The sequence below is a fragment of the Vulpes lagopus genome, chromosome 10 (genome assembly GCF_018345385.1).
Source record: "Vulpes lagopus strain Blue_001 chromosome 10, ASM1834538v1, whole genome shotgun sequence".
NCBI classification, from domain to species: domain Eukaryota; kingdom Metazoa; phylum Chordata; class Mammalia; order Carnivora; family Canidae; genus Vulpes; species Vulpes lagopus.
In genome coordinates, this window is record NC_054833.1 from 66,786,837 (window position 1) to 66,811,250 (window position 24,414).

General features: G+C 38.3%; 1 protein-coding gene across 4 annotated transcripts in view; it reads left to right on the top strand.

Moving 5' to 3' along the window:
- Positions 1 to 24,414, top strand: part of ULK2 (unc-51 like autophagy activating kinase 2) — an 83,817-nt gene that overhangs the window by 18,809 nt on the left and 40,594 nt on the right. For all 4 annotated transcript variants that reach the window (XR_005990187.1, XM_041770443.1, XM_041770442.1 and 1 more), the window contains exons 6-13: positions 2,883 to 3,056; positions 3,912 to 3,985; positions 5,736 to 5,837; positions 6,975 to 7,033; positions 8,478 to 8,560; positions 12,122 to 12,169; positions 12,752 to 12,840; positions 18,228 to 18,399. Coding sequence is in view for 3 of the 4 variants with exons in the window: in XM_041770443.1 (XP_041626377.1) it covers positions 2,883 to 3,056; positions 3,912 to 3,985; positions 5,736 to 5,837; positions 6,975 to 7,033; positions 8,478 to 8,560; positions 12,122 to 12,169; positions 12,752 to 12,840; positions 18,228 to 18,399 (801 nt within the window). In the remaining variant the exon portion in view is untranslated. The remainder of the gene's footprint in view (positions 1 to 2,882; positions 3,057 to 3,911; positions 3,986 to 5,735; positions 5,838 to 6,974; positions 7,034 to 8,477; positions 8,561 to 12,121; positions 12,170 to 12,751; positions 12,841 to 18,227; positions 18,400 to 24,414) is intronic.

The window sequence follows — 24,414 nt, forward strand, 5'->3', positions numbered from 1 at the left end:
TGGTAAAAAGATTTTCTCAAAATGTCATTTACTAGTAGATAGCAGTGTTTTCATTCACTGCTGGTGGAAAGAAGTTCAAGCTAGAAAACACCCTGTTTGTACCTTCTCAGTGACTGTGAGTTCTCAGTGATCAGGATAAAAGTACCTTTCCCCTGGGGTCAGATTGAGTGCCCTCATTAGAATATCAGCTTCCCTCATTAACACAAGTCCTACTCTCTGACAGAGGCACTGTTACTGGTATAGCAGACTGAAGTCAGCTCTGAGGGCAGTGTCCTGCATGATGCTGAACTTTGTATTTGATATTTCAGAGCAGGAGTTTTACAACAGGAGACCCCAGAGGGAGGAGTTCATGAGCTTGAATGTTGGGAGTCAGACAAGCAGGCTGGTTTACCAACAGTGCCCCTCTTCACTTAATTGCTGTGTTTTTGGTTAAGTCATTTAACCAGGGAGAGCTCTGGTCCCTCTCTGCCACAGTGTTTAAAGGAATCCCTCGCAGTTTAAAAACACTCGTAAAGACCTATAAAAGAAATCTGGACCTCAAGTAATTTTCAAGAGTTAAACAGTCCAGTATGGTAGCCACCAACCTCATGGCGTTACAGACCTCTTGAAATGTGAGCTGGTCTGAAGGTGTGCTGGAAACGTGAACATGTTTGATCTTGAACATTTCAAAGAAGAGAATGATTATATTTCATTAAGTGTCATACTGATTACAGGTTGAAATCATACTTTGGGTGTATTAGATTGAATATATAGTATTTAAACCTTTTTTTTTTTTTACTTTTTAAAATGTGGCTACTAGAAAACTTAAAATTACGTATGTGGGTCACATTATGTTTCTTTTGGAGAGCACTGGTCTAGATGATCTAATGCCGTTCTATCACAACATGATCATGTAGTCTTTTTATTTGCTTTGATAAGTAAAATGCCATTCACATTTTCAAAAGATAGAAAACAAATTCTTCTGGTTGCAAGTTTTAACAAATTTTTAATTATCAAGTCATACTTTAATGTGAATTCTAGCAGAATACTTTCAGTGTGGCACCTCTGGCTGAGCCTACTCCCTCTGGGCCTACCTTGCTCAAGAATTCATTTATTTGGGAAGAGTTTTGATGTTGGCTATGCCTTTAAAATACTAAGTTTGTAACATGGGAAATTCAGTTTATGAGATTGTGATGAGAAGTGTGCATTCCATGTTCATAGAACTATGTGAATATTTACTATAGTTTGTGTTCAGAAACAGCTTAAACTAGATCATTCATTTCCCCCACCCTGCCCCCCGCCCCCCCCAACAGCTGCTTGGACTCTGAAGCAAATAAATTTTGAGTATATTCAGTTGAATGTCATGGGCAAAAATTCAAGTGTGAAGCAGCTGCAGTCATTTAAAGGAGCCCTAGAATTAAAATGTGAATGAATGAAATGGAAAAGAAAGCTGTCCATTTTAATTTTTGCAAAGTAACTTATTAAGTAAAACATTACAAAAATAAAGATCTACTCATTGGTTTGACCCACCAAGTCTGGAAGCATACACTCCATATTTTTAGCTGTGTTTATTTCCAAAAGATGACATATGGAAGATACCACTTTTGATGTTTTAGTGTATTTAGATTTTTTTGTTTGTTTTTAGTAAGCATCAAGAAAAAAGCCCCAAAGAATAAAAAAGGAGGATAGGCTAAGAACAGCCCTCCCCAGAAAAAGTATTTGATAGTTTTTTTAAACCATGGGGATTTATCTTATTTGAAGGTGTTAAAGACATAAAATGTCATTGTAATGTATCTACACTGATTTTAAGTGACAATATGATTTATTCCAAGCATAGTATCTTTGACTTCTTAATTACATATGGAAAGGTTATATAGAACATATTCTAGAGTGGTATGGGCAGAGCTATGTTCACAAAAGTTTTAGTAGATAGCGTCATGGATATTAAATCCCTAATGTAGATTCAAGGAATCACACTTGTGACTTTTAAATCCACTGTAATAAAAAGTTTATATTTGTGTACTGACTATATTTGAGTGCTTATTCTGTGCCAGGCTTTTTCTCAAGTCTTCATTATTAAAGGTGCTATTTTGTTTGATTGTCACAAGAACCCCATGTAGTGAGTCTGTTTACAGCTTCTCATAGATGAGGAAGCATGCACAGAGCATTCTTCTTCCAGGGTCACCCAGTAAGGAGGTGGAGGAGCTGGGATTTGAAGAAAGGCAGCCTGACTCCAGATTAAGCTGTTAACCATGATATGCTCTGGCATACGCACAGACACGCTGTAGCGTTCACTGAATAATGACCACCCTCCAATAATGTTCACAATGTCTCTCTGTAGAAGTGAAAACAAGTTGAAATGTTCCTTCTTAAAGGTGTCTACTTACAGGAGCTACTGTGGTGGGGTGGGAGAGTTGCTGCAGGGAAGTGAGGAGAGAGCGATGTGGGAACACAGATCCCTGACAGACACACGTGCTGGTAAAGTCCCAGTCTCCCATTCAGAGATTTCACCTTTTTAAAATTTCTGCTCATTTAATGGCTAGAACTAAATATGGATATTTATCCCAGATATTGGCTAGTAAGAAGGAGAAGTAATTTTTTTAGGCTTCTCGATGGGCCTCACATTTGCTGAGTACCTGTTGTGCTCAGAGTAATGTGGACAGCTTCACCAGTAAAAACAGGAAAGGGAAAAACCCTGGTGAAGACAGGAGATGCAAATACAAATCAAGTGAAATGTTTGAGATGTCTGATATCTTTTCATAGACTTACATTGTTAGAGTAAAACAAAAAAAATTTGAATCCCAGTTCTTTATTCCCTCTATTCTTAATTCTGTCAATGGAAGATGCAGATGGTATTTGATTTTGTGTGTGCTTAAATATTTGTGCGATTCCTCTTCTACCAGCTAAAGGAACTCTTAGTGAAGACACGATTAGAGTGTTTCTGCATCAGATCGCAGCTGCCATGCGAATTCTGCACAGCAAAGGAATAATCCACAGGGATCTCAAACCACAGAATATCTTGCTGTCATATGCCAATCGCAGAAAGTCCAACGTCAGTGGTATTCGCATCAAAATAGGTAAATAGCCATGTAGTATTTTATGCAAAGGACAGTTTTGAGATTCAGTTGTTTAGATAACTTTTGCTCAGCTTTATTAAACTGATGGGTTTTGTTGATGTACTCTTGAAATTTTTACTGAGTTCTGTGAGATACATTTAGATATGGGAACCCTTTACATTATTAGCAGCATGTGCTAAATCTTAGGCCCAAGGGGCCTGCATTAGGAACTCCAAACATGACTCCCAGCAGCAAACCCTATTCTGTTTCTCATCAGAGGGAAGCAGTTAGTATAACCATAGTGGCAACAGTTGAGTAACCCCAGCTCTTTACAGCTCATGGGATTTTAACCCAAGGGATCTAAGAGACCATTTAGATCAGCCTTTCTTTTCACAATTATTTGAAGCAGTTTGTAATACAGGGTATTTTTTTTTTTAAGTTTTTCTTTTCATTGCTAAAAAAAAAAAATCCAATTTTTCTTTTGCCAGTATTTGAAGAAATTTCTGATTTTACATATGTTACATCCAGATCTGGAGAAGGAAGAAAACGATTCAAATTCTATACCTGGTATTGATATTTAGTGAGAGATGTATTAATGAATCCTTTATTACAATGAGTGTTTTCTCTCCCAAAGCTTAGTGATTGCTCCTTAGTTATAAAACTGGCAGAGCAGTGGCTTGTACAGGTGGTGATCACTACTAGGTCTTAGCTTGTCGAAATTGAGGTAGAAACTTTTTTTCTTTGGCAGACAGACTTATTCAATAAGCTGCAAATTTTTCATAATTCCTTTGTGCCCTCTTGTGTCTTGAAGATACATTCTGTGTTAAGTTTGAGTAAAGTATACTTTGTTTTTCTCCTTTTTATTTTGTGAAATAGCGGATTTTGGGTTTGCTCGTTATCTACATAGTAACATGATGGCTGCTACGCTGTGTGGGTCCCCAATGTACATGGTGAGTGAGTTTTTTTTGTCCTTACGTGTGTACAGTACAGTGCCATTAGCATTGGAATTTAAGTATGATGCTGGTTTCAAGTAAGATGTGATTTTATGGATAGTCTAGATTGTTATTTATATTACCAACACTGATTATACTATTGATAATGTTGTAAGTCATCTTTTGCTTTAATATAGTGAACTGTAAAAAGTCACTTACCCATTAGTTACTTTTTTTTTTTTTAAAAAAAGATTATTTATTTAGTCATGAGAGACACACAGAGAGAGGCAGAGACATAGGTAGAGGGAGAAGCAGGCTCCTCAAGGGGAGCCTGATGTGGGACTCGATCCCAGGACCCCGGGATCACGACTTGAGCCAAAGGTAGATGCTCAACCACTGAGCCACTCAGGTGTCCCATTTTCTCTTTTTTCTCAAGTAGGCTCCACACCCAGCATGGAGTCCGTTTAGCTTAAGTTTAAAAAGAAAAAAAAGTTATTAGTAGAAATTTCCGAATACATTAAATGAAAACACAAATGAATACATTAAATGAAAATACATTTAATGAAAACACAAATGATAGTTCAGTTATTTATGGAAATTATATGAAGTGTGGTCATGCTATAGTTGATATGTAGTATTAGGGAAAACTTAACAAAAAAAACAAACCCTTTAGGGGACCTTTCTTCATCTCTAGGATAAACATGTTCATCTCTTGCATATTATTTCTCTTGGCAAGATTTCTGGATCATAGAAGGTTTTTCAAGTAGTGTTACATACAGGTAAACCTGAAAAACCTTAGTTCTCCCCTTCATCCTTCCATATGGATGTTACCATGTCTGAAAGGACAAGGCTGTGAAACTTCCAAACCAATGTGAAGCCTCAAGCCTGGAAATAGCTTAATTATGGAGCTTTAGAATTCTGCAAAGTAAATCTATATACCTATCTCAATTCTCTAAGTTTAAAGTGGGCTTATGTTCAATAAGGATTTTCTCTGATCCAAATCAGTGAGAAGCTTACCAGGGATGACTACTAAAAATGGGATTCCTGGAAAATAAAGTTTCAGGGGCTTTGAGCATGTTTGACATTTCTGTTTAATGTTTGTCTGGATTATTGGTATTTTTAAAAAGCAACATCTAGTGAGAGATGGGAAAAGAGCTGTAACAAAGCAGCAGAGAAAACAAATGCCTTTGCTTTTAAGACAGTTCTTATTGTATTTTCATCATAGTTTGTATTTTATTTTAAAAGCTTTCAAATGACAGGAAAGAAAGGGAGTAAGTAATACAGCAAACACTTATGTACCTATTGTCCATATTTAATGAAGATAACATTTGGCCATGTTTGCCTTGATCTTTTTTTCTTTTTCTAGAAAGAAATAAAATATTTCAGCAATAGCCCAAGTCCTTTAAATTTTTCCCTCTTCCCATTTCCCACTGTTCTACCCTGGAGTAACCTCTGCCCTGTATTTGGTGTGTATCTTTCTTTGTTATAGCCTTAGTACTCTTACTGTATTACTGTCCATATAATATATAGAAATATTTGTTTCTATAAATTGCTTCTTTTCAGGCAATGTTGTTTTTGAGATTTACCAGTAAATCCCAGGGTACAAATGTGGTTTAAGTTCACTGCAGAATCATCTGATTAAGGAAATGTCAGTGTGATCTTGTTTTAGTAGTTTTGTTAGGAGCATGTGTGACCTTTACCAGATAATTTATTGGTATTGATTATGTAAATAACATCATGCATGTGTCTGCAATGTTTTTATCCCCAGGCTCCTGAGGTTATTATGTCTCAACATTATGATGCTAAGGCAGACCTGTGGAGCATAGGAACAGTGGTATATCAATGCCTAGTTGGAAAACCACCTTTTCAGGTAGCCTGACTTTTTACTTATGTGCTCAGTTTTGGGATCTTCTCGTTTCACAGTTGCCTTTGACTTATAAAACAGGGGATACATTGAAAGAAGCGTTTTTGGTTTCCTTGTGACTTGTTTTGATTTTGTCACAGGCAGAAGCTGCTATAGCGAGCCAGAACATCTTTTGCTTTTGCTTTTTTATTTTTATTTTTTCACTTGCCTTCCCTTTGTAGTTGGCCTGGGCATAAAGCCTGTTCTGTGTTTTCTGGGCTAGTGAAAACTAGCCAGGGTCAGGACTGACAACCTGGTGGGAAATGGTGTGACAGTGATAATCACCTCTCGCTTAGGTTGGTTTGGGGGCCCTGGACTCCATGTGAGGGCTAGGCCTGGGCTGGGAAGAAAAACTGGAAACCATCTCCAGCTTTCTATTCCTGCCACTGCTGGGTAAGAAGGAGGTGATATTCAGTTTTTATGGAAATTATTCTGAGTGACTCTTCCCTCTTCTCCACCGTCCTCACATCCTGTCAGAAAGAGTCCCTCTAGAACTAATCAGGATGATTCCTCTTGAGTTCATATTGCCCAGTTACCAAGAGGTTTTTTGAACCTGAAAACTGGAGCAAAGTAAACATATCTGTCCAAGAAAATAATATAAAATCAGTGCCCTAGCCAGTCTAGACACTCAGTTTCTCAGTCTAGCTTGTTTGGGGAGGGGCAGTGGTGGAGTGGCTTTGGTAATCCAGCAGCCCTTACTGGGAGGGTGCTGCTTGTTGCCAGTTGCCAGGGAGGGACTGGAAGGTAGCCACAGCTCCATTCTTGGCTTGCATCCTAAGGTAAAATATACCCTAATTTTACACAATAAAAATGTATGGGTTGGGTGGGCTGGGTAACCTCCAGAGTAGTGGTTCTTAACTCTTCCTAAGTTTCAGGCTCCTCTTGAGAGGCTGACCTCAGCAAAGATACATGAAGCCTAGATATGCAGAATTTGCACGCAGGTCCAGAGGTTTTTGAGTTCTAGTGTCCATCTGTGGCTCCTTCCGCCATCCACGGCTTTCAGGTTCAGAATGTCTGCTGTCTAGCAATAAGATGAGCATAGATAACATGATTTGAACTGTTTGCCCCTGTTTAGGAAATAAAACTTTTTTTTTTTTTAAACAGGCCAATAGCCCTCAAGACCTAAGGATGTTTTATGAAAAAAACCGAAGCTTAATGCCAAGGTACGTGTTCCGTTTTGCTGGGTTTTACTGTCTGTGAACACAACATTCATTGAGCTCTGGGTTTTACTGGTTTCCGTTCTTGAATCTTTTTTCAGCTGATGGTAACGTGAAAATGTTCATTATAGCAACAAATCAGAGAATTACTGGTGTATCATCGGTTCCTGGATAGTGCTGTACCATTTTCTTTTTCTTGTTTAAAATGTAAAGTATATTTAAAAGGAAAAACTACAGAAGTTTTATGTGCTCTTTGAGGGAAGGGAGATGCAAACAGAAACAGATGTGTGTGAGTGAGGAGGTCAGTTCCTCCCTGGGCCTCCCTGGGCCTTCCTTGCTCTCTAGGGTAATACAAGCTTGTTTTGTTATCTTTCCATATCTCTTCCATGGGAGTTTAAATGCTTATGTTGAAATTTATACACACGTGCTTATATTTATGTATTTATGCACACATATTTCAATACAAATTACATCAACTTTGGAAATTGTTCTGCAACATCTTTTACTCTACAGTGTATCTTAGACATCGTTGGGCAACAGGATATGGAGAACTACTTTATCCTTTTAAATGGCTCATAGAGTTCTGTGGTTAGATGTATCATATTTTGTTTAGTCAGATCCTTGTTTTCATTTTTTTATTTCTCCAAACGGTGTTTAGTGAAAAGTGTGTGTGTGTGTGTGTGTGTGTGTGTGTGTGTGTGTGTGTACGTTCACTTCTGTGTATTTCTTTAGGATGGACTCCTAGAAATGAAATTGTTAGACCAAAAGGTATGCCCTCCAAATTGGCCATGCAGCAGTAGAAGAGGGTGCTTGTTTCCCCACTTTTTTACCAACATGGGATGTTATCAGACTGGGTGTCTCACAAACAGAAGAGGACCAATTAGCTATTAATTTAATTTGCACTATTCTCTTTACTAGTAAAGTTGGCAGTCTTCCATTTGTTTAATGTTCTTTTGTAGTTTTTATTCTGTGAATTGCATATTCCTATTACTTATTTTTCTATTGGTTTATCCTTAATGGATTTTAGGAAGCTGTATTATTTCTCACTTGTATTTGTTTAAGCCGTGCCCTTTTGTAGGCAGAACTAGAGGTGGCTCTTTTTCTAATAGAGAACTCTAGCAGATATTAGAATCAAGCTGAAGATGTGTTAAAACTCAAGACTGTGCTTGTGAAGTGCTTTATTCCTGCAGATATTCAAACAGATAATAAGTGCAATGCAGGAATCTTCCCGAATGGATATTCTTTGTCAAAGGCAATTGCTTAGGTTTTGGGTTTTGTTTTTGTTTTTCTCCTATAAGGAATGAGGCTTTACCATGATCTTCTTGGTATAAAATGTATTTGTGAAGTTGCATATACGTTTTCATTTACCATAATGAAGCCAAAAGTCATGTAGTTAATATGTCTAAACTCACTACTTAGAGTCTTTTTTTTTTTTTTTCCTTTCTCCCAGTATTCCCAGAGAAACATCACCTTATTTGGCTAATCTCCTTTTGGGTTTGCTTCAGAGAAACCAGAAAGACAGAATGGACTTTGGTAAGTAATATTTTCAAATTTTGTACGCTTTCTAATTTGATTTTTGTGTATCCCAAAAAGATTGTATTTGAAAAGATACTATAGAGTTTTCAGAAGAAAATTAAAGTCAATTTCTTTCCTTTTCTTTATCTTTTTTCTTTCCCTTATTTTGTAAATACTGAGTGCTTGCTGTGTTCTAGGTATAGGGATAGAGTAATAAATGATAAAGAAAATCCCTGTCTTCATGTAACACATATTCTTGTGGGAGGAGAGACAAACAAATGATAAACTATAAGTATGCACCACATAGAAGGTGATAAGTGCCATAGGGAAGAAGAGGGATGGGAAATGTGAATGGGGGAGAGATTGAAAGTTTAAGTTCCATGAAGCCTTTTCTGAGGAAGTGGCCTTTGAATAAAGACTTGATTGATGGACAGCAGGATGGTGAGAGAGTGGGCGGTGTGCATGTCTGGGGGAAGAGCTTTCCTGGTGGAGTGAACAGCCAGTACAGATGCCCAGAGCTGGGAGTGTGCCATGTACACTGGAGAAACAGTTAGAAGGCCAGTTGAAGACGTGGGCTTTTGCTCAAAGTGTGATGGGGAGAAATTGAGCTGAGGAATAATAGGATCTGACCGATGTTTTAAAAAAAGGATCATTCTGGTTGCCCATTGCGAACAGACTGTGGAGAGAGGTGGTGAGGTAGGGGGAGGACAGAGGCTGGGGCGGGGGCAGTCAGGGAACAGATGAAGGGGCTTAGGCTGGAATTGTAGCTGTGGAAGTGGCCAGGAGTCCACTAAATCCTGGGTCTGTTTGGAGGTAGAGGCAGCGGGAGGTACAGATGAATTGGATATGAGAGAGAGAACTCAAAGATGCCTCCAGGGTTTCTGGCCTGAGCACGTGAAGCAATGAAATTGTTGGCTATGGACACGGGAAAGGCTGTGTAGCAGAGCAGGTTCTGGGAGAGTCAGGAGCTCAGGTTGGACCTGGTAGACGGAACACACGCATTCAGCATAGGGGTGCAGATGTCAAAAGGGCACTTGGGGTTCAGAGGAGAAATCTAGGCTGGGGATATATTTGGGAGAAGAACTGGAAGGAAGGAAAGGAGGAGAAACACTCCAGCCTCGAAGATGGGGCTTTGAGAGACAAGGAGGCGCAGCTCTGTGTGTGGCAACCCTTGTGAAGCTTGGTTCTCACCAGCGCTGTAGGGCTGCAGGAGAACAGGCTCTGGCTGCTCCACAGAGGCTATGATTTTAGATTTTTAGATTCTAAAGGAAGAAGCCGTATCATTGATTTTGAGCCTTTCTCCTTTTTTTTTTTTTTTTTTAAAGATTTTATTTATTTATTCATGAGAGACACAGAGATAGAGGCAGAGACCCAGGCAGAGGGAGAAGCAGGCTCCATGCAGGGAGCCCAGTGTGTGACTCTATCCCAGGACTCCAGGATCACACCTCGAGCCGAAGGCAGACGCTAAACCGCTGAGCCACCTGGGCTGCCCCCTTTCTCCTTTTATAATTTAATCATTTAGAGCTAAACATTTCTAAGTATTTTAACTTGTCTATTTTTCAAATAATATTTTTCCACTTCTTGTGTAATGAGAGAATTTGGAATGCTTAATACCGTAGGGATTATCCAGTTCTTGAAGGCTTTGAAATGTTTTTCCTGAAATTGTTTGGGTCTCAGCTCCTCTTTGGAGGACAGTTTGTTAACTTGTTCTTATCAATGTCATGTAAAAGATTGTTCTTATCAATCGTATTCTTACCAACCATACGTTAAAGCACCATGACTTAAATTTAAATGTCAGACCAGAAAAGCTGTAAGCAATGTTCAATGAAAATGCTTATTAAGTTAACCTTGATCTTGCATTTTTAGAAAAAAAAAAAAAGTAAAAAAAAAAAAAAAAAAAAAAGTGATTTTTCTGATAGTAATTAGTTGTAATAGTAATAGAGATTTGCAAAAACTTAGTTCAGAGTTTTGGTCCGTTCATGTGTATTACGGAAATCCACATAGGCTTCTAGATAAAATAGACCAGAGTTTGAATTCTAGTCCTTCAACTTGCTAGCTCTTTGACATTAGAGAAGATACATGGCCTTTATGTGCTTTTCCCTTGTCCATAAAAGGAAAGATAATGCCGTGCATTAAGTTTGTGAATACTAAATAAGCTGGTATGTAAAGCATGCAGTTCTTTGTTCTAGCAAATGCCCTCAGTTGACAACAGCTCTAGAAGTTTCCATATAGGGGACAAGGTGAAATAGTCTGGATATGTACTTTCTTAAAATTCTGTAAAGTTGAAACTAAATTTCAGCACATGCACTTGGTAAATATTTTTCTCTTTCGGAGTGAGAGATTAAATTTAGAGAGTTACTCTATAACCATGAGAGGTATCAGTCAATACTGAAACAACTTAGTCATTAATAATAGCTTTAAAATGACAGATTATATTAATGTGTACTTTCCATACCATAGCAATTGATTTGGAATGTGGTTTCAGAGCATTTGCATGCGAGTTTTTAAAAAATATCTTTTCTATTTTATCCCTATTATGTCCATAAAAATCAGCATAAAAAATCTCATATGTCAAACTAGAATTTATGTATATGTATATTAATTTTTGTTCTAAAAATGATCTTGGATAGAAAACTCATGTTTTTCTTCAAAACCTTCCACACTTAAAAAAACAAAAACAAAAAACCCTCCACACTTCTATTCCTTAGCAGGTTATGTAAATGATAATATACTCTGAGTGACTTTTGGTGATTTATTTCAGTGAGACTCACAGGACCCTTCAGAGGAAGATACGTTCGTTAGACGGACCTGAGTTAAGCTTTTCTTGGTCTTGTATTAGCTCATTTAAACCCCCCCACACTGATGTGGTGCTGCCTTCTTGCCTGCTCTGTGAGATTTACTAGCATATAGGTCTGGGACTTCATGACAGATGAGATTATCTTTGTGGGTTTGTAAAGAAATAATGAAATACTTTATACACATAGGAAAGTAAAGAAAGTAAAATAAGGAACAGCCATTTACTCACCTGCTTATTTATCTTTATCTAATTAGCAGGCTTATTGTGTAGGTTTTCTCCTTGGTGGATAGCCAAAATATTAAATCAGACTAAACAGCTTTTTAAAAAAGAAATGTGAAACCAGCTGTTGGAATATCTCTCTGGGATAGAAGGATCGGATATATTGTATAAATCCATTGCCTAGATTGCTTCTTAGAACAGTTAACAACAGCCTTGCTTGATGTATGTGCTTAGCAAGGGCCTGCTTACAGCCCTCCATGGGATTGTCTATGTGAGGGCAGCATATGTCAGAGCACATAGCTGCTTTGGTTGCTCGGGGCCTGCTGCGTTGGGAATGCACTTGTTGCAAAATTTACAATTATTATATCCAATTTTTCGTTAATAATGACTTATAATCTGATCATTTTTATAGGTTTATAAAAATAATAGGCTTTTGCAGTGGAAGGAGATGGAGGCTACATAAAGAAGTTAACAATTATTTATGATCTCAAAGATATCAACAAGATTAACCTGTCTGCTAGTCAGCATCAGTCTAAGAGTTGCATTCTCTTTTTTCATTACAGAAGCATTTTTTAGCCATCCTTTTCTTGAGCAAGTTCCAGTGAAAAAATGTGAGTACCTAATTTTTTTTGTGTGTTTTTACTTGCAGAGTGAATGTAGACTTAAGAAAAATTAATATTTTGTGTTACAAAATTAATTTTCGATTTTTTAAAAATGCAAAGTAGATCTTTTTTTAAAATTTTTATTTATTTATGATAGTCACACACACACACACACACACAGAGAGGCAGAGACACAGGCAGAGGGAGAAGCAGGCTCCATGCACCGGGAGCCCGACGTGGGATTCGATCCCGGGTCTCCAGGATCGCGCCCTGGGCCAAAGGCAGGCGCTAAACCGCTGCACCACCCAGGGATCCCTAATTTTCGATTGTGCCTCTTAAGATTTCATTGAGTTTTTCGTCAATACCCGTAACCATACTTATTTAATTACAGGTTTTTTTTTTTTCCAAATCCAAATTGAAACAGTTTTAGTAATTACAGCAGTTTTAGTTTTATCCTTGGGAGCTGTAATAAGTAGGTGAATGAATTTTTGGTTGGCACAAAGATGTCGTAGTTCTGCCAGGTTTTCTGTGAGACAGTCCGTATAATTGCACTACAGGGTGGTATCTCTCTTCATGTGTTTCATCCCCCAGCCTGCCCAGTCCCAGTGCCCGTGTACGCTGGCTCTGTCTCTGGAAGCTCCTGTGGTAGCTCTCCATCTTGTCGCTTTGCATCTCCACCAGTAAGTTTTGCTTTTATTAAAAATAATTTCAGAGTTAGGGCTATTACCTCTGTTCATAATGGAGCCTGCAAAAACATTGTGGATATCCTTTTTATGGACAGTGTTTACTAGTGCTGCTGAGGTTTGGGAGAGAGCATTATTGTTGGGTCAGATGGACCTAGATTTGGACCTCTGCCCTCACTTAGCTGTGTAAGCTTCAGCAAGAAATGTCACTTCTCTGGTCCGTTTTCCTCTGAACAGTGAGTATGGTGCTCTCACCTTTTCATGCCCTAGGGGGTTGGAAAGGATGATAATTGCAAAACATACCCATTACAGTAGATAGGTAATAAATTATTTATTTTCTCCAACTATCATGACATCAGTTTGGATATCTGTTCAGTACATAGAATTACCAGTGGTGGGGAGTGACCTCTGAGCCCATTCCTCTGACCTCAGTTCCCATAATGGTGGTTATCAGTCCTTTAGGAGTTGCTCTACACCAGCCTCTTCCCTCCCTTGGAGTTTCCAGGCCATTTTCTCCATGGCTCTCTTCCATCCAACCTCAGTGCTTCTTTTAGATCCTGACAATTTCTGGTCACTTCAGTCACTACTTCCTGTTCCACTCTCCCAGGGTTTTACTTTGCCCTCTTCTGACCCTGCCCCCAAATCTCTGTTGCAGTGTGGGTTGTGACCTTGAGTCTTATCCATAAGCTGAAGGTCCAAGGGCTCTTGTGTCCACTATTGTGAATATTTTCCAGATTAGCCTGGTAGATGTGGATTTCTTGAATTCTGCTGGTGGAGGGTGGGGCAGTCATAAAAGGAAGTGTTTGTATAATTAGCGGGTTTCACCTCAGAGATTTAAGAGCATGCGGCTTGGGAGCTTCTACATCTCTCTTGCCACATTGACCAGGACAAATGACTTAATCTCTGAGCTTGTTTCTCATATGCAAAGTGAGTGTGATTGACCTGTTTCATGGGGTTTCTTAAGGATAAATGAGCAAAAGCACTTTACTACCATGTCTGGTACTTACAATACTTAGTAAGTGGCAACTGCTATTATTATTGTTTTCAAGGAAAACCTAGCAGCCCATAGCTGAAGCAGATGCTGAACCAGCCTTTCACAAGCAGACAAGTCCTAAAACTGGCAAAACACCTTTTTGCACAACCCTACAGGCTTAAACCAAGTAGGAAAAGCAGACGGGCTAGTAAGACTTAACGTTAGATCCCCATGAATTCTCCCTAAGAGGAAAAAAAAAATGTTGAGTGTTTCCTGTTTCAGTCTAGAATATAAGAAAACACTGGATTTGGAGTGGCTAGGGGGACATGTAGAGGAGTGTAATGACATGGAAAGACAGTTGGCTTTATTTGGAGCCAGGCACAGCTGGTTTCAGCACTGGCCCTGCTGCTTGCTCGCTTTTAACTTTGGGCAAGTCAGTTCCAGAGCTGAGCTATGGCTCCCTCATTGGTAACACAGGCTTCATGAACCTTTGGTTGAAAAGAGCAGCCATAGTGAGTATGCGATGAACTGTAACTATTATTATGAAGTCTATATTTGATATAGCATGATACATGAGATGAAAAGCAGAGTTTATGCTTGAGAAAGGAGCCACAGGGCAGAATCTAATTGTGGGAGAGTTGTGGGAAAGCCAGAATAAAGGAGCCTGTTTGTAGAATGACTGAGAAAGAGAGAGTCCAGTAGGAGGGACATTGAATTGGAAATTGCTTTGACTGAAGTGAGCAAGTTGTTTTTTTTTTTTTTGTTGGGTGGGGTAGCATTGGAAGAGAGAGCATACTGAGCTAGGTTTGGGCTGCTGGGGAAGAGATGGGAGTGCTAACAGGAGTGAGGACATGCTGGAGACAGAGAAGAGGTGTATTTAGATGCTAAAACCTTTGGTGGGAAAACTATTTTTAGAAGGCCTTTATTAAGAGCTAATGCTTGGGTGCCTTGCCTGGGTGGCTCAGTCCCTTAGGCATCAAACTCTTGATCTCAACTCAGGTCTTGATCTCAGGGTCGTCAGTTCAAGCTCTATATTGGGCTCCACAGTGGGCGTGGAGCCTACTTAAAAAAAAAAAAAGCTAAAAAAACAACAACACCCTAATGCTTGAAGTAAAAATAAAAAAGGAAAAAGGAAAGCTGGGGAATAAAAGGAAATCAAGAATGTTTCTGTATAATTTCCAGGTACTGAGATGGTTTAGTAGGCCTTGCTTTTATTTTAATCTAACAAAAGTAAGGTGATTTTGTACATATGTCCCCTTCCTTCCTACAGCTGGAGTAGACTCTCATATGGAAGGTTGATACACACAGGCATGCACATGTAACATTTTCTTATATTCTCACACAAATATCCAGCTGCTGCTTTATCCCAGAGAAATCTTTGGAAGGAAAAAAAATCCAAATCTGTCTTTCAGTTATGATACCAGCTATAGTTTAAATGCTATTTAGATAATATTTCTCGAATATTTATTGGTTTCATAACATTTATTATTAAATACCTACTTTGCGTAAGGTTCTGGTTGATAGTAATGATAGTAATGAATGAGCTTACATTAGGGAGCTTTTAATTTAGCTGTGTGGAGAAGAGATAGAAATCAATCATTGTTAGAAGCATATGTGTATGCCTCTTTATTGCCTGTGGGAATGTGAATGAGAGCATGAAATCAGGTCAAGAGCTCAGAAAGCCTGCTCAGGGGAGGGCATTGAGCTGCGTTTTGAAGAAAGACTAAGCAAAGTGAATTAGTAAAAGAATGGTATTGTAGGCAGAGGAATCCCTATTCATGAAGTCATGGAAACATGACCCACTGAAAGGACTCTGTAACCCCCATGCCCACTTAAATTTCCTAGAATTAAGTGAAATTAAAAAATTTTTTCCTGTTCATGTTAGCCACATTTCAAGTGTTGAATAGCCATCTATAGCTAGTAGATCTATACCACACTGGACAGCTTAGATGTAGAACTTCTCCATCATTGCTGGAAGTTCTCTGGATGAGGCTTCTCCGAGCAGTCCAGGCTGGTGGGTATAGAGAGCATTGGTGGTGTGGGGAGGGGGAGGTAAAGTCAGAGAGGCAGGGACCTGCTGTATTGTGACAGGATTTGGCTGTGGTGAACCATCTGAGTGGTTTTAGGTGAAGGTGTATTGTAACCCTCTAGATTCTTCTAAAAACAGGGTGGAAGTAGACTAGTACTACTGGTAGACTAGCAGAGAGTAGAGTGGTCTATTAGAAGAAAGAGAACACTGCAGACTCTCACACATTATTTTTTTTTGTTTTTCTGAGAATGAGGGTCTGAGCTAAGGGGAAGGTGGGGGCCAGGTAAGAGAATGGTAGAGTTTGTAGGGTTTGGAATTGCTTGAACTGGAGACCGAATGGATGGATAATGATGAAGTCGCTCAGTAAGAGAGTGTGGAGAGGAGTGCTTTGCAGTAGAAAGGTGGTGAGTTAGTCCCTTGCTCACTGGAGAGATCTAGGCTGCAGAGGTGAGGTGGTACTGGAAGGCAGGAGGGTTGGAGTGGTCACTGGGGTGAGTATAAAAATGTGAGTAGCAGAGGGCTCAGAGTGGCACCTTGGGGAACTCCACTTCCTCTCCTTTAAGGGACAAGTGAGAAACAGGTGCCCATAAAAGAGACTAAGAAGTGGGAGGAGAAGCAGGGGCACAGAGTGAAGGGGTAGAGTGTCAAGAACAGTCGGCAGTGCAGGTAACTTAAGAAATAAAGCATGTGTCCACGTGACTTGGCAGTGGGAGTTAATTAACGGTAAGCCCAATAAAGACCATTTCGTTGGACAGATGAAGGCAGAAAATGGATTATGGTGGGTGGAGCGATACATAGGAGGTGAGGAGCTTGTGTCTGTGAGGACTCATCATTTCAAGAGACATTGTTAAAAAGTAGAGAAGTGAGAGCAGATGGCAATTGAGAGGACTGCAGGGATTTGAGGTGTGAGAATCTGGAAGGTGTATATGCACGGAGGGGGAGAAAGCCAGCGGAGAGGGAGAGGATGAGAGCATCAGGGGCAGAGGGGAGCTGGTCCGGGTCTCTGAGGACATAGAGGGGAATAGGCTTAGGGCACAGTGGAGAGACCAGGGGGAGAAGATCCCTTCCATTCAGATGCTGTGGGGGCACCAACTTTACAAATGCAGTGAAGAGCTTGAGAAAGTGCCCACCCAAACCAGTGGAAAGAAATCGTGGAGTTAGATGCTGGGAATCACATCTCGACTGCTATTTAGTTGCATGATCTTGGGCGAATTCCCTAAACTTTGGAGCTTTGTTTATTTATACATATATGAAATGGGCTTCAGAACAGGACTGGGGTTAGGTAAGATGTGGAATGCTCTCAGTAGTGTCTAGTCCATGGTAGATGATCAGTCATGGTAGTCTTTCATTGCCCCTTCCCTTTATTACCTTGACACAAAAGGTCTCCTGAAAATGTGATGAGATTGTATATCATGTGTGTGTCACACACAATAGGAGATCTGACACAGATTTCATTGCACTGTGACATTTGGAGGAGCACTAGCAGTGAATTGGGTGTTTAAGACATGGGTTTAAGTTTAAAGGGCATTGTGTAGTATTTTTCTTTTTCTTAAATAGAAACAGAGGTTAAACAGGATCATAGGGGACTTAACACAATAAGTTAGGAAGTTTATTGTTTGAGAAAACCATTATGTAATCAAGGCATTTAATTAGAGGTGTCACTTGAGTCCTTGAACTAGGTAAATGCCAAAGAACATATAGCTGCTTACATCTAATTATTTGTTTATACATTTTATATGCTTTTCTTTCCTTCCTGTCCTATGTCCTGCAAACCCACTCCTCCCCCTAACAAAGAGGAACGAAAGGAACATACCTGCAGCCTATAAGGTTCTCCAGATCTTTCTTTCTGCAAGCGTACATGATTCTCTAGGTTTGAATGCAGTTATCCATATTGGTTTATTCACTTTTTTACATAACATGGTGTCTTGCTTTCCTGTTTACAATATGTTCTTCTTTGGAGGTTTAAAACTTCTAAAACATGTACAGGATGTCATTAGTCCAAAGTCCCTGGACATTGTGTTTTAGTCATCAAATGAATAGTTACTGAGTACCTGCCCTGCTAGGCCAGGAGCCGACACCGGGAGTGATGAGATGATAAAAACACACCTCAGAAATTTCAGGAGAGGCAGACATGTACATGATGTGTGGTATGCTGTATTTTTAAGTATCACTTTTGAAAACCATTTGAGAAGTCTTTATACAAAGACACTTGAAACTGTGCTTCTCTAAGGGAAAGATTTTCTGAAGAGATTTTTTTTTTAATTTTAAGATGGAATTGAACTTTATGCCCACTCTTATGAAGACAGTATTCCTTAGTCTAATGGCTATTCTGACATGCATTTTATTATTAGGCCAGTTTTAATTTTATGTTGTTAATTTTAGTCCCTTCCAGATATGCAGCATATTCAGGAAGAAAACTTATCCTCCCCACCATTGGGTCCTCCCAACTACCTACAAGTGTCCAAAGATTCTGCCAGTACTAGTAGCAAGAACTCTTCTTGTGACACGGATGACTTTGTTTTGGTTCCACACAACATCTCGTCAGACCACTCATGTGAGAATCTTTTCTACTTGTACACATTATATTTCTTAATTTACTAGACTAGCATTTATTTTTAACCTTTATATCATGCTCTCTTGGGGAGGGCACCTTTTCAACTGGGCACTTTACTTAGTTGTTTGAATCCCCAGAGTGATATACCTGCTTTTCTAAGATCTGCTCAGTCATCTTCCACAAAACAGTCACTTTGGATTCTGAAGGTAGATGAAAGGTTTGTAGGAAACTTATCTCAAATTCTGTTTGTGTGCAAACAGAAAGAAATAGAAAAGTCAGCAGAATGGGAGAAATTAAATTTAAGGAAAGGAATTAAAGGAAGATCCCTTTTGCAAAAACAACCTTAGAGTCAAGGGAGTTAAAAGCAGTCTGGATGCCCTTCAGAAGATACTGGTGTGAGGTCATGAATGAGTTTTCATAAATATATAGGAAGAACTTTTATAAAGGAAGCAGAATCCAAGTTGACTAAATATGGGCAGGGCTCTAAGGAATAGTGAAGGGCACCAGAAAATTGCAGAAAACAAGTTAGAACCCTTGAGAAAGAAGGAACTGTGGTTTGGTGGTGAAGGAACAGGATCAGAAAAACTAGAAATTTGGTTACTTTGATAGTTGAATGGTATCAAGTTGACCATGTGCAAGTGCAGATGGTTGGAGAAGTTCATATCAAGGGGTCTATGTAGTTGTTTGTCAAATACTGATTTTATAGCTGCTACTGTTAGGCACGGTACTAGTGTTGTGAAGGCCATCATCCCCAGAGCAAGTGCACTTTGGGATGTATTGGCTAGGGACAGAGAGGCACAGATAAAGCTGCAGGAGTAGGTGGCAGTTCACGATCAGTGCTCTGACCACTGGGAGTTACCTTTAAAAATCCAGTATAGGGTGGTTTCATTCTATTTTTTAAAAAGAATTAGAACTTTAAAAATTATGCAATATTACGAACAGGAAGTAATACAGCAGATACTCAGATCACCACCATGCTAATTTTATTTATGTCAACGTTTTGCCATATTGTTATAGATGTCTTTTCTTAAAGATATAAAATGTTCTAGGTACAGCTAAAGCCCTTTTCCTCATTCTACTCTTGAGGTAAATTCTTTCTGTAGATTTTTTTTATGCTTCCACATATGTCTTTATCTATAAATAACATACAGTATTCTTGTGTTTTTACAGTTCTAAGTAAATGGCATAAGGAACGTTTCTATAGCTTGGTTGTTTTTTTTTTTTCATGTTTTTGCTATGTATCTAGATACATATTTAAATGTGTATGTAGTTTGTTTTAATATCTAAATTTTATAGTGCAACTAACCCACAAGTTTATCCATTTCTCTGCTGAGGGTTACCTAGAAAATTTCTATCTTTTCACTATTCAAAATGTAATGTAACAGATGTCCTTATGTCAGAGTTTCTTCCACATGGATACTCTAGAAATTGTCAACTTCAAATCTATAAAATACTGGTACAGACAAGTTGTAGGCAGCTAACAGTCTCTGCCACGCTGCCCCAATGCAATCATGGTACCTTCTAAAGATTTTTTTATTGTATTTAATTTTATCTGGAATTCACTTTTGTAAATGGAATAAGGTAGAGATCTTATTATTGAATATTCTGTCCTTTCTCTACTGATAGGTAGACTTGTCATATCAGGTTTACATAAAGAATTGGTTTGTTTTAAAGTGTTCTTTTTCATTGGTCTATGTGTCTACATTATAATCATTTTTAAGTGCATGTGTGCGTGTGTGTGTGTGTGTATGTGTATGTGTGAGATGGTGGGAATTGGTGATGGTAGAGAGCATTCTAGTATTCTTTGAAATTACCCTGGCTACTCTTGCCCCCTTTTACTCCCATGTATTTTAATTTCAGCTTGACAAATCCTACAAAAACCATTTGGGGATTTTGATGGGAATTGTGTTGATTTTATAAGACCTGTATAGTGTAGTTAATGATCTTTACAATATAAAATTGTCAAATCAAGAATATGTGTTTCTTACAAAACAGATGAATGGGGAAAGGAAGGAAAAATAAAGTAAGATAAAAATGGAGAGGGAGGTAAACCATAGGAGACTCTCGACTATAGAGAACAAACTGAGGGTCCCTGGAGGGGAGGGAGGTAGGGGATAGGGTAACTGGGTGACGGGCATTAAGGAGGGTATGTAGTGTCATGAGCCCTGGTTGTTATATGCAACTGATGGATCACTGAACTCTACCTCTGAAACTAATAATACACTATATATTAACTAACTTGAATTTAAATAAAATCTTAAAAAGAAAGAAGAGTATGTGTTTTTCCATTTATTTAGATTTCCTTAAAGTGTTTTGATAGATATTTGTATTTTCCTGTAAAAAGGACATTCACATCTTTTGTCTTATTCTAGTTACCTTGGGTTTTTGTCCTTGTGAAAATACTGTATTTGAAATTTTTTTTTTCAAAACTGCTTCTTTTGAGGTCTTTGTGCTGCCAAATCTCAAGTCATTTCTCAGTCTTCATCTTTTTGATATTTTTACAGCATTTGTTGTAGGTGGCCCTTCTTTTTAGTTATTCAAAATTTGTTATTGTAGAATACATCATGCATGTATTTTTTAAAGGTTTCATTTATATATTTATTTTTTAAAGATTTTATTTATTTAGAGAGAGTAAGAGCAAGTGAGGAGAGGGGCAGAAGGAGAGGGAGAGAGAATCCCAAGCAGACTTCCTGCTGAGCTCTGAGCCTAACATGGGGCTCGATCTCATGACACCGTGATCATAATCTGAGCTGAAATCAAGAGTTGAACTCTCAACTGACTGAGCCACCCAGGCACCCCAAATATTTTTTTTTTAAGATTTTATTTATCTATTCATGACATACACACACACACACACACACACACACACACACACACACACACAGAAGCAGAGACACAGGCAGAGGGAGAAGCAGGCTCCATGCAGGGAACCCTATGTGGGACTCGATCCCAGGACTCCAGGACCAACCACGCCCTGGGCTGAAGGTAGGCGCCAAACCGCTGAGCCACCCAGGGATCCCTCAAGATTTTTTTTTTTTGGAGCAGTTTTAGGTTTATAACAAAATTGAGAGGAAGGTACAGGTTTCCCACACAACCCCTGCCCCCCCCCCCCATTCTCAACATCATTCACCAGAATAGTACATTTGTTACTGAGGATAAACCTACATTGACACATCACAATCATCCATTGTCCAAAGTCTACTTAGAATTCATTTTTACTGTACGTTCTGTGGGTTTGGAGAACGGTATAATGACATATAGCTATCAATATAATGTACAGAGCATTTTCACTGCCCTAAAAATTCTCTGTGCTCCCCACCTACCCCTTGGAAACCACTGATCTTTTTGCTGTCTCTATAGTTTGTACCACAGTTTATCCATTTACCTATTGAAGGACATTTTTATTTTTTCCAATTTTTGACAATTAAGAATAAAGCTACTATAAACATGTTTATACAGGTCTCTGTGTGGACGTATGTGTGCAGCTCCTTTGGATAATCACCAAGGAGCATGCATGACTGCTGGCTGGTATGGTAACAGCATGTAAGTTAGTATAAGAAGACACTAAACTCTTACAAAGTTGCTGTACCGTTTTGCATTCCCACCAGCAATGGATGGGAGTTCCTGTTGCTCTATATCATCAGCACTTGGTGATGTCAGTGCTCCAGGGTGGGCTGTTCTAATAGATGTGCAATGGTATCTCATTGTTGTTTTAATTTGCATTTCTCTGATGACATGTGATCAACATCTTTTCATGTGATTATTCACCATCCATATGTCTTCTTTGGTGAGGTGTCTGTTAAGATCTTTGACATCCCAGTTTTTAATTGGGTTGTATGTTATCTTATTGTTGAGCTTTAAGGATTCTTTGTATATTTCAGATAACAGTCCTTTATCAGATGTGTCTTTTGCAAATATTCTTTGTTCCGTCTATGGCTTATATTCCAGTCTCTTGATACTGTCTTTCACAGAGCAGTTGTTTTTAATTTTAATAAGTTAATTATTAAATTTAATGATTAAATCACTTAAATGAATTTATTTCTTTTATGGATTGTGTTTTTGGTGTTGGTATCATGATACCCAAGAACCTCCAGGTTTTCTCCTATGTTATCTTCTACAGTACTTGCAGTATTTTTCTTTTACATTTAGGTCTGTGCCCCATTTTAAGTTAATCTTTTTGAAAGGTCTGTATCTCAGTGATTTTTTTTCTTGGTCTGTGGATGTCTAGTTGTTCCAGCATCATTTTTTTTTCTTTCAGCATCATTTGTGGAAGATAGCCTCTGCTCCATTATATTATCTTTACTCCTGTCAAAGATCAGTTGACTATATTTTTGGGGGTCTCTTTCTGATCTCCCTGTTCTGTTCCACTGATCTATTTGTTCTTTTGCCAATACAACACTGTCTTGATTACTGTAGTTTTATATTAAGTCTTGAAGTTGAATAGTGTCAGTCTTTTGTCCTTCTCCATCAATATTCTGTTGGCTTTTATGGGTCCTTTGCCTCTCCATTTAAGCTTTAGAATTAGTTTGTCACTATTCATAAAATTAACTTCCTGGAATTGTCATTGGGATTGTAGTGAATCTTTAGATTAAGTTGAGAAGGACTGAAATGTTGACAATATTGAGTCTTCCTATCCAGACATAGAGTGTCTCTCCATTTATTTGGTTCTTCTTTGATTTCATTCATTTGTAGTTTTCCTCATATTGATCATATATGAATTTTGCTAGATTTATACCTAAATATTTCATTTTGGGGGTGCTACATATAAATGGTGTTTTTAATTTCAAATTTTAATTGTTTATTATTGAGATACAGAAAAGCAATTTACTTTTTAAATATTAACCTTGTATCCTGAAATCTTGCTTTCATCACTTAATAGTTCCAGGAGGTTTTTTTGTCAATTCTTTCAGATTTTTTTACATAATTGCATCATCTGTGAACAATAATTTTTTGTTTACCTTCCCATGCTGTATACCTTTCATTTCCTTTTCTTAAATTAATGCATTAATGCATTAATAAGGACTTCCGTGCAGTGTTGAAAAGGAGTGGTGAAAGAGAACATCCTTCACAGATTATATGAAATTGTAATAACCACAGTCAATAAAAAAAATTAGTGGAAGAAAAAAAAAAAGAAATGAGAGAGGACATCTTTATATTTTTACCTTATTTTAGTGGGAAAGCTTGAAGTTTCTCACCATTTAGTATGATGTTAGCAGTAGCTTTTTGTAGATATTCTTTATCAAACCATTCCTAGGTTACTGTGAGTTTTTATCATAAATAAAAAATGGATTTTGTCTATTGCTTTTGGATTTTGTTAAATGCTTTTTCTGTGATTTTCCTTTTTAGTGTATTAATGTGATAGATTACATTGTTTTAGAATGTTGTGCCAAGCTTGTATATGTGAGATAAATCCCATTTGGTCATGGTTTTTTTTTTTTATTAAAGATTTTATTTATTTATTCATGAGAGACACAGAGAGAGAGAAAGAGGCAGAGACACAGGCAGAGGGAGAAGCAGGCTCCATGTAGGGAACCCAATGTGGGACCCCGATCCCAGGACTCCAGGATCATGCCCTGGGCCGAAGGCAGGCGCTAAACCTCTGAGCCACTCAGGGATCCCCTGGTCATGGTTTATAAATCTTTTTATTCATTGCTGGATTCAGTTTGCTAATATTTTGTTGGAGATTTTTGCATCTGTGTTCATGAGAAATATTGGTCTGTAGACTTGTATGTCTTTTTCTGGTGTTGGTATGAGGGTAATGATGGCCTCAGAGAATGAGTTAAGAAATATTCTCTCTGCTTCCATCCTCTGAAAGAGATAGAAAATAGAGATTTGGTATAATCCCTCCTTAAATGTTTGGTAGAATTCACTAGAGAACTAATCTGGGCCTGGTGCTTTCTATTTTAGAAGGTTATTAATTATTGATTCAATTTCTTTAATAGATATAGACATATACTCAAAATACCTGTTTCTTCCTGAGTGAGTTTTGGCAGATTAGGTCTTTCACAGAATTGG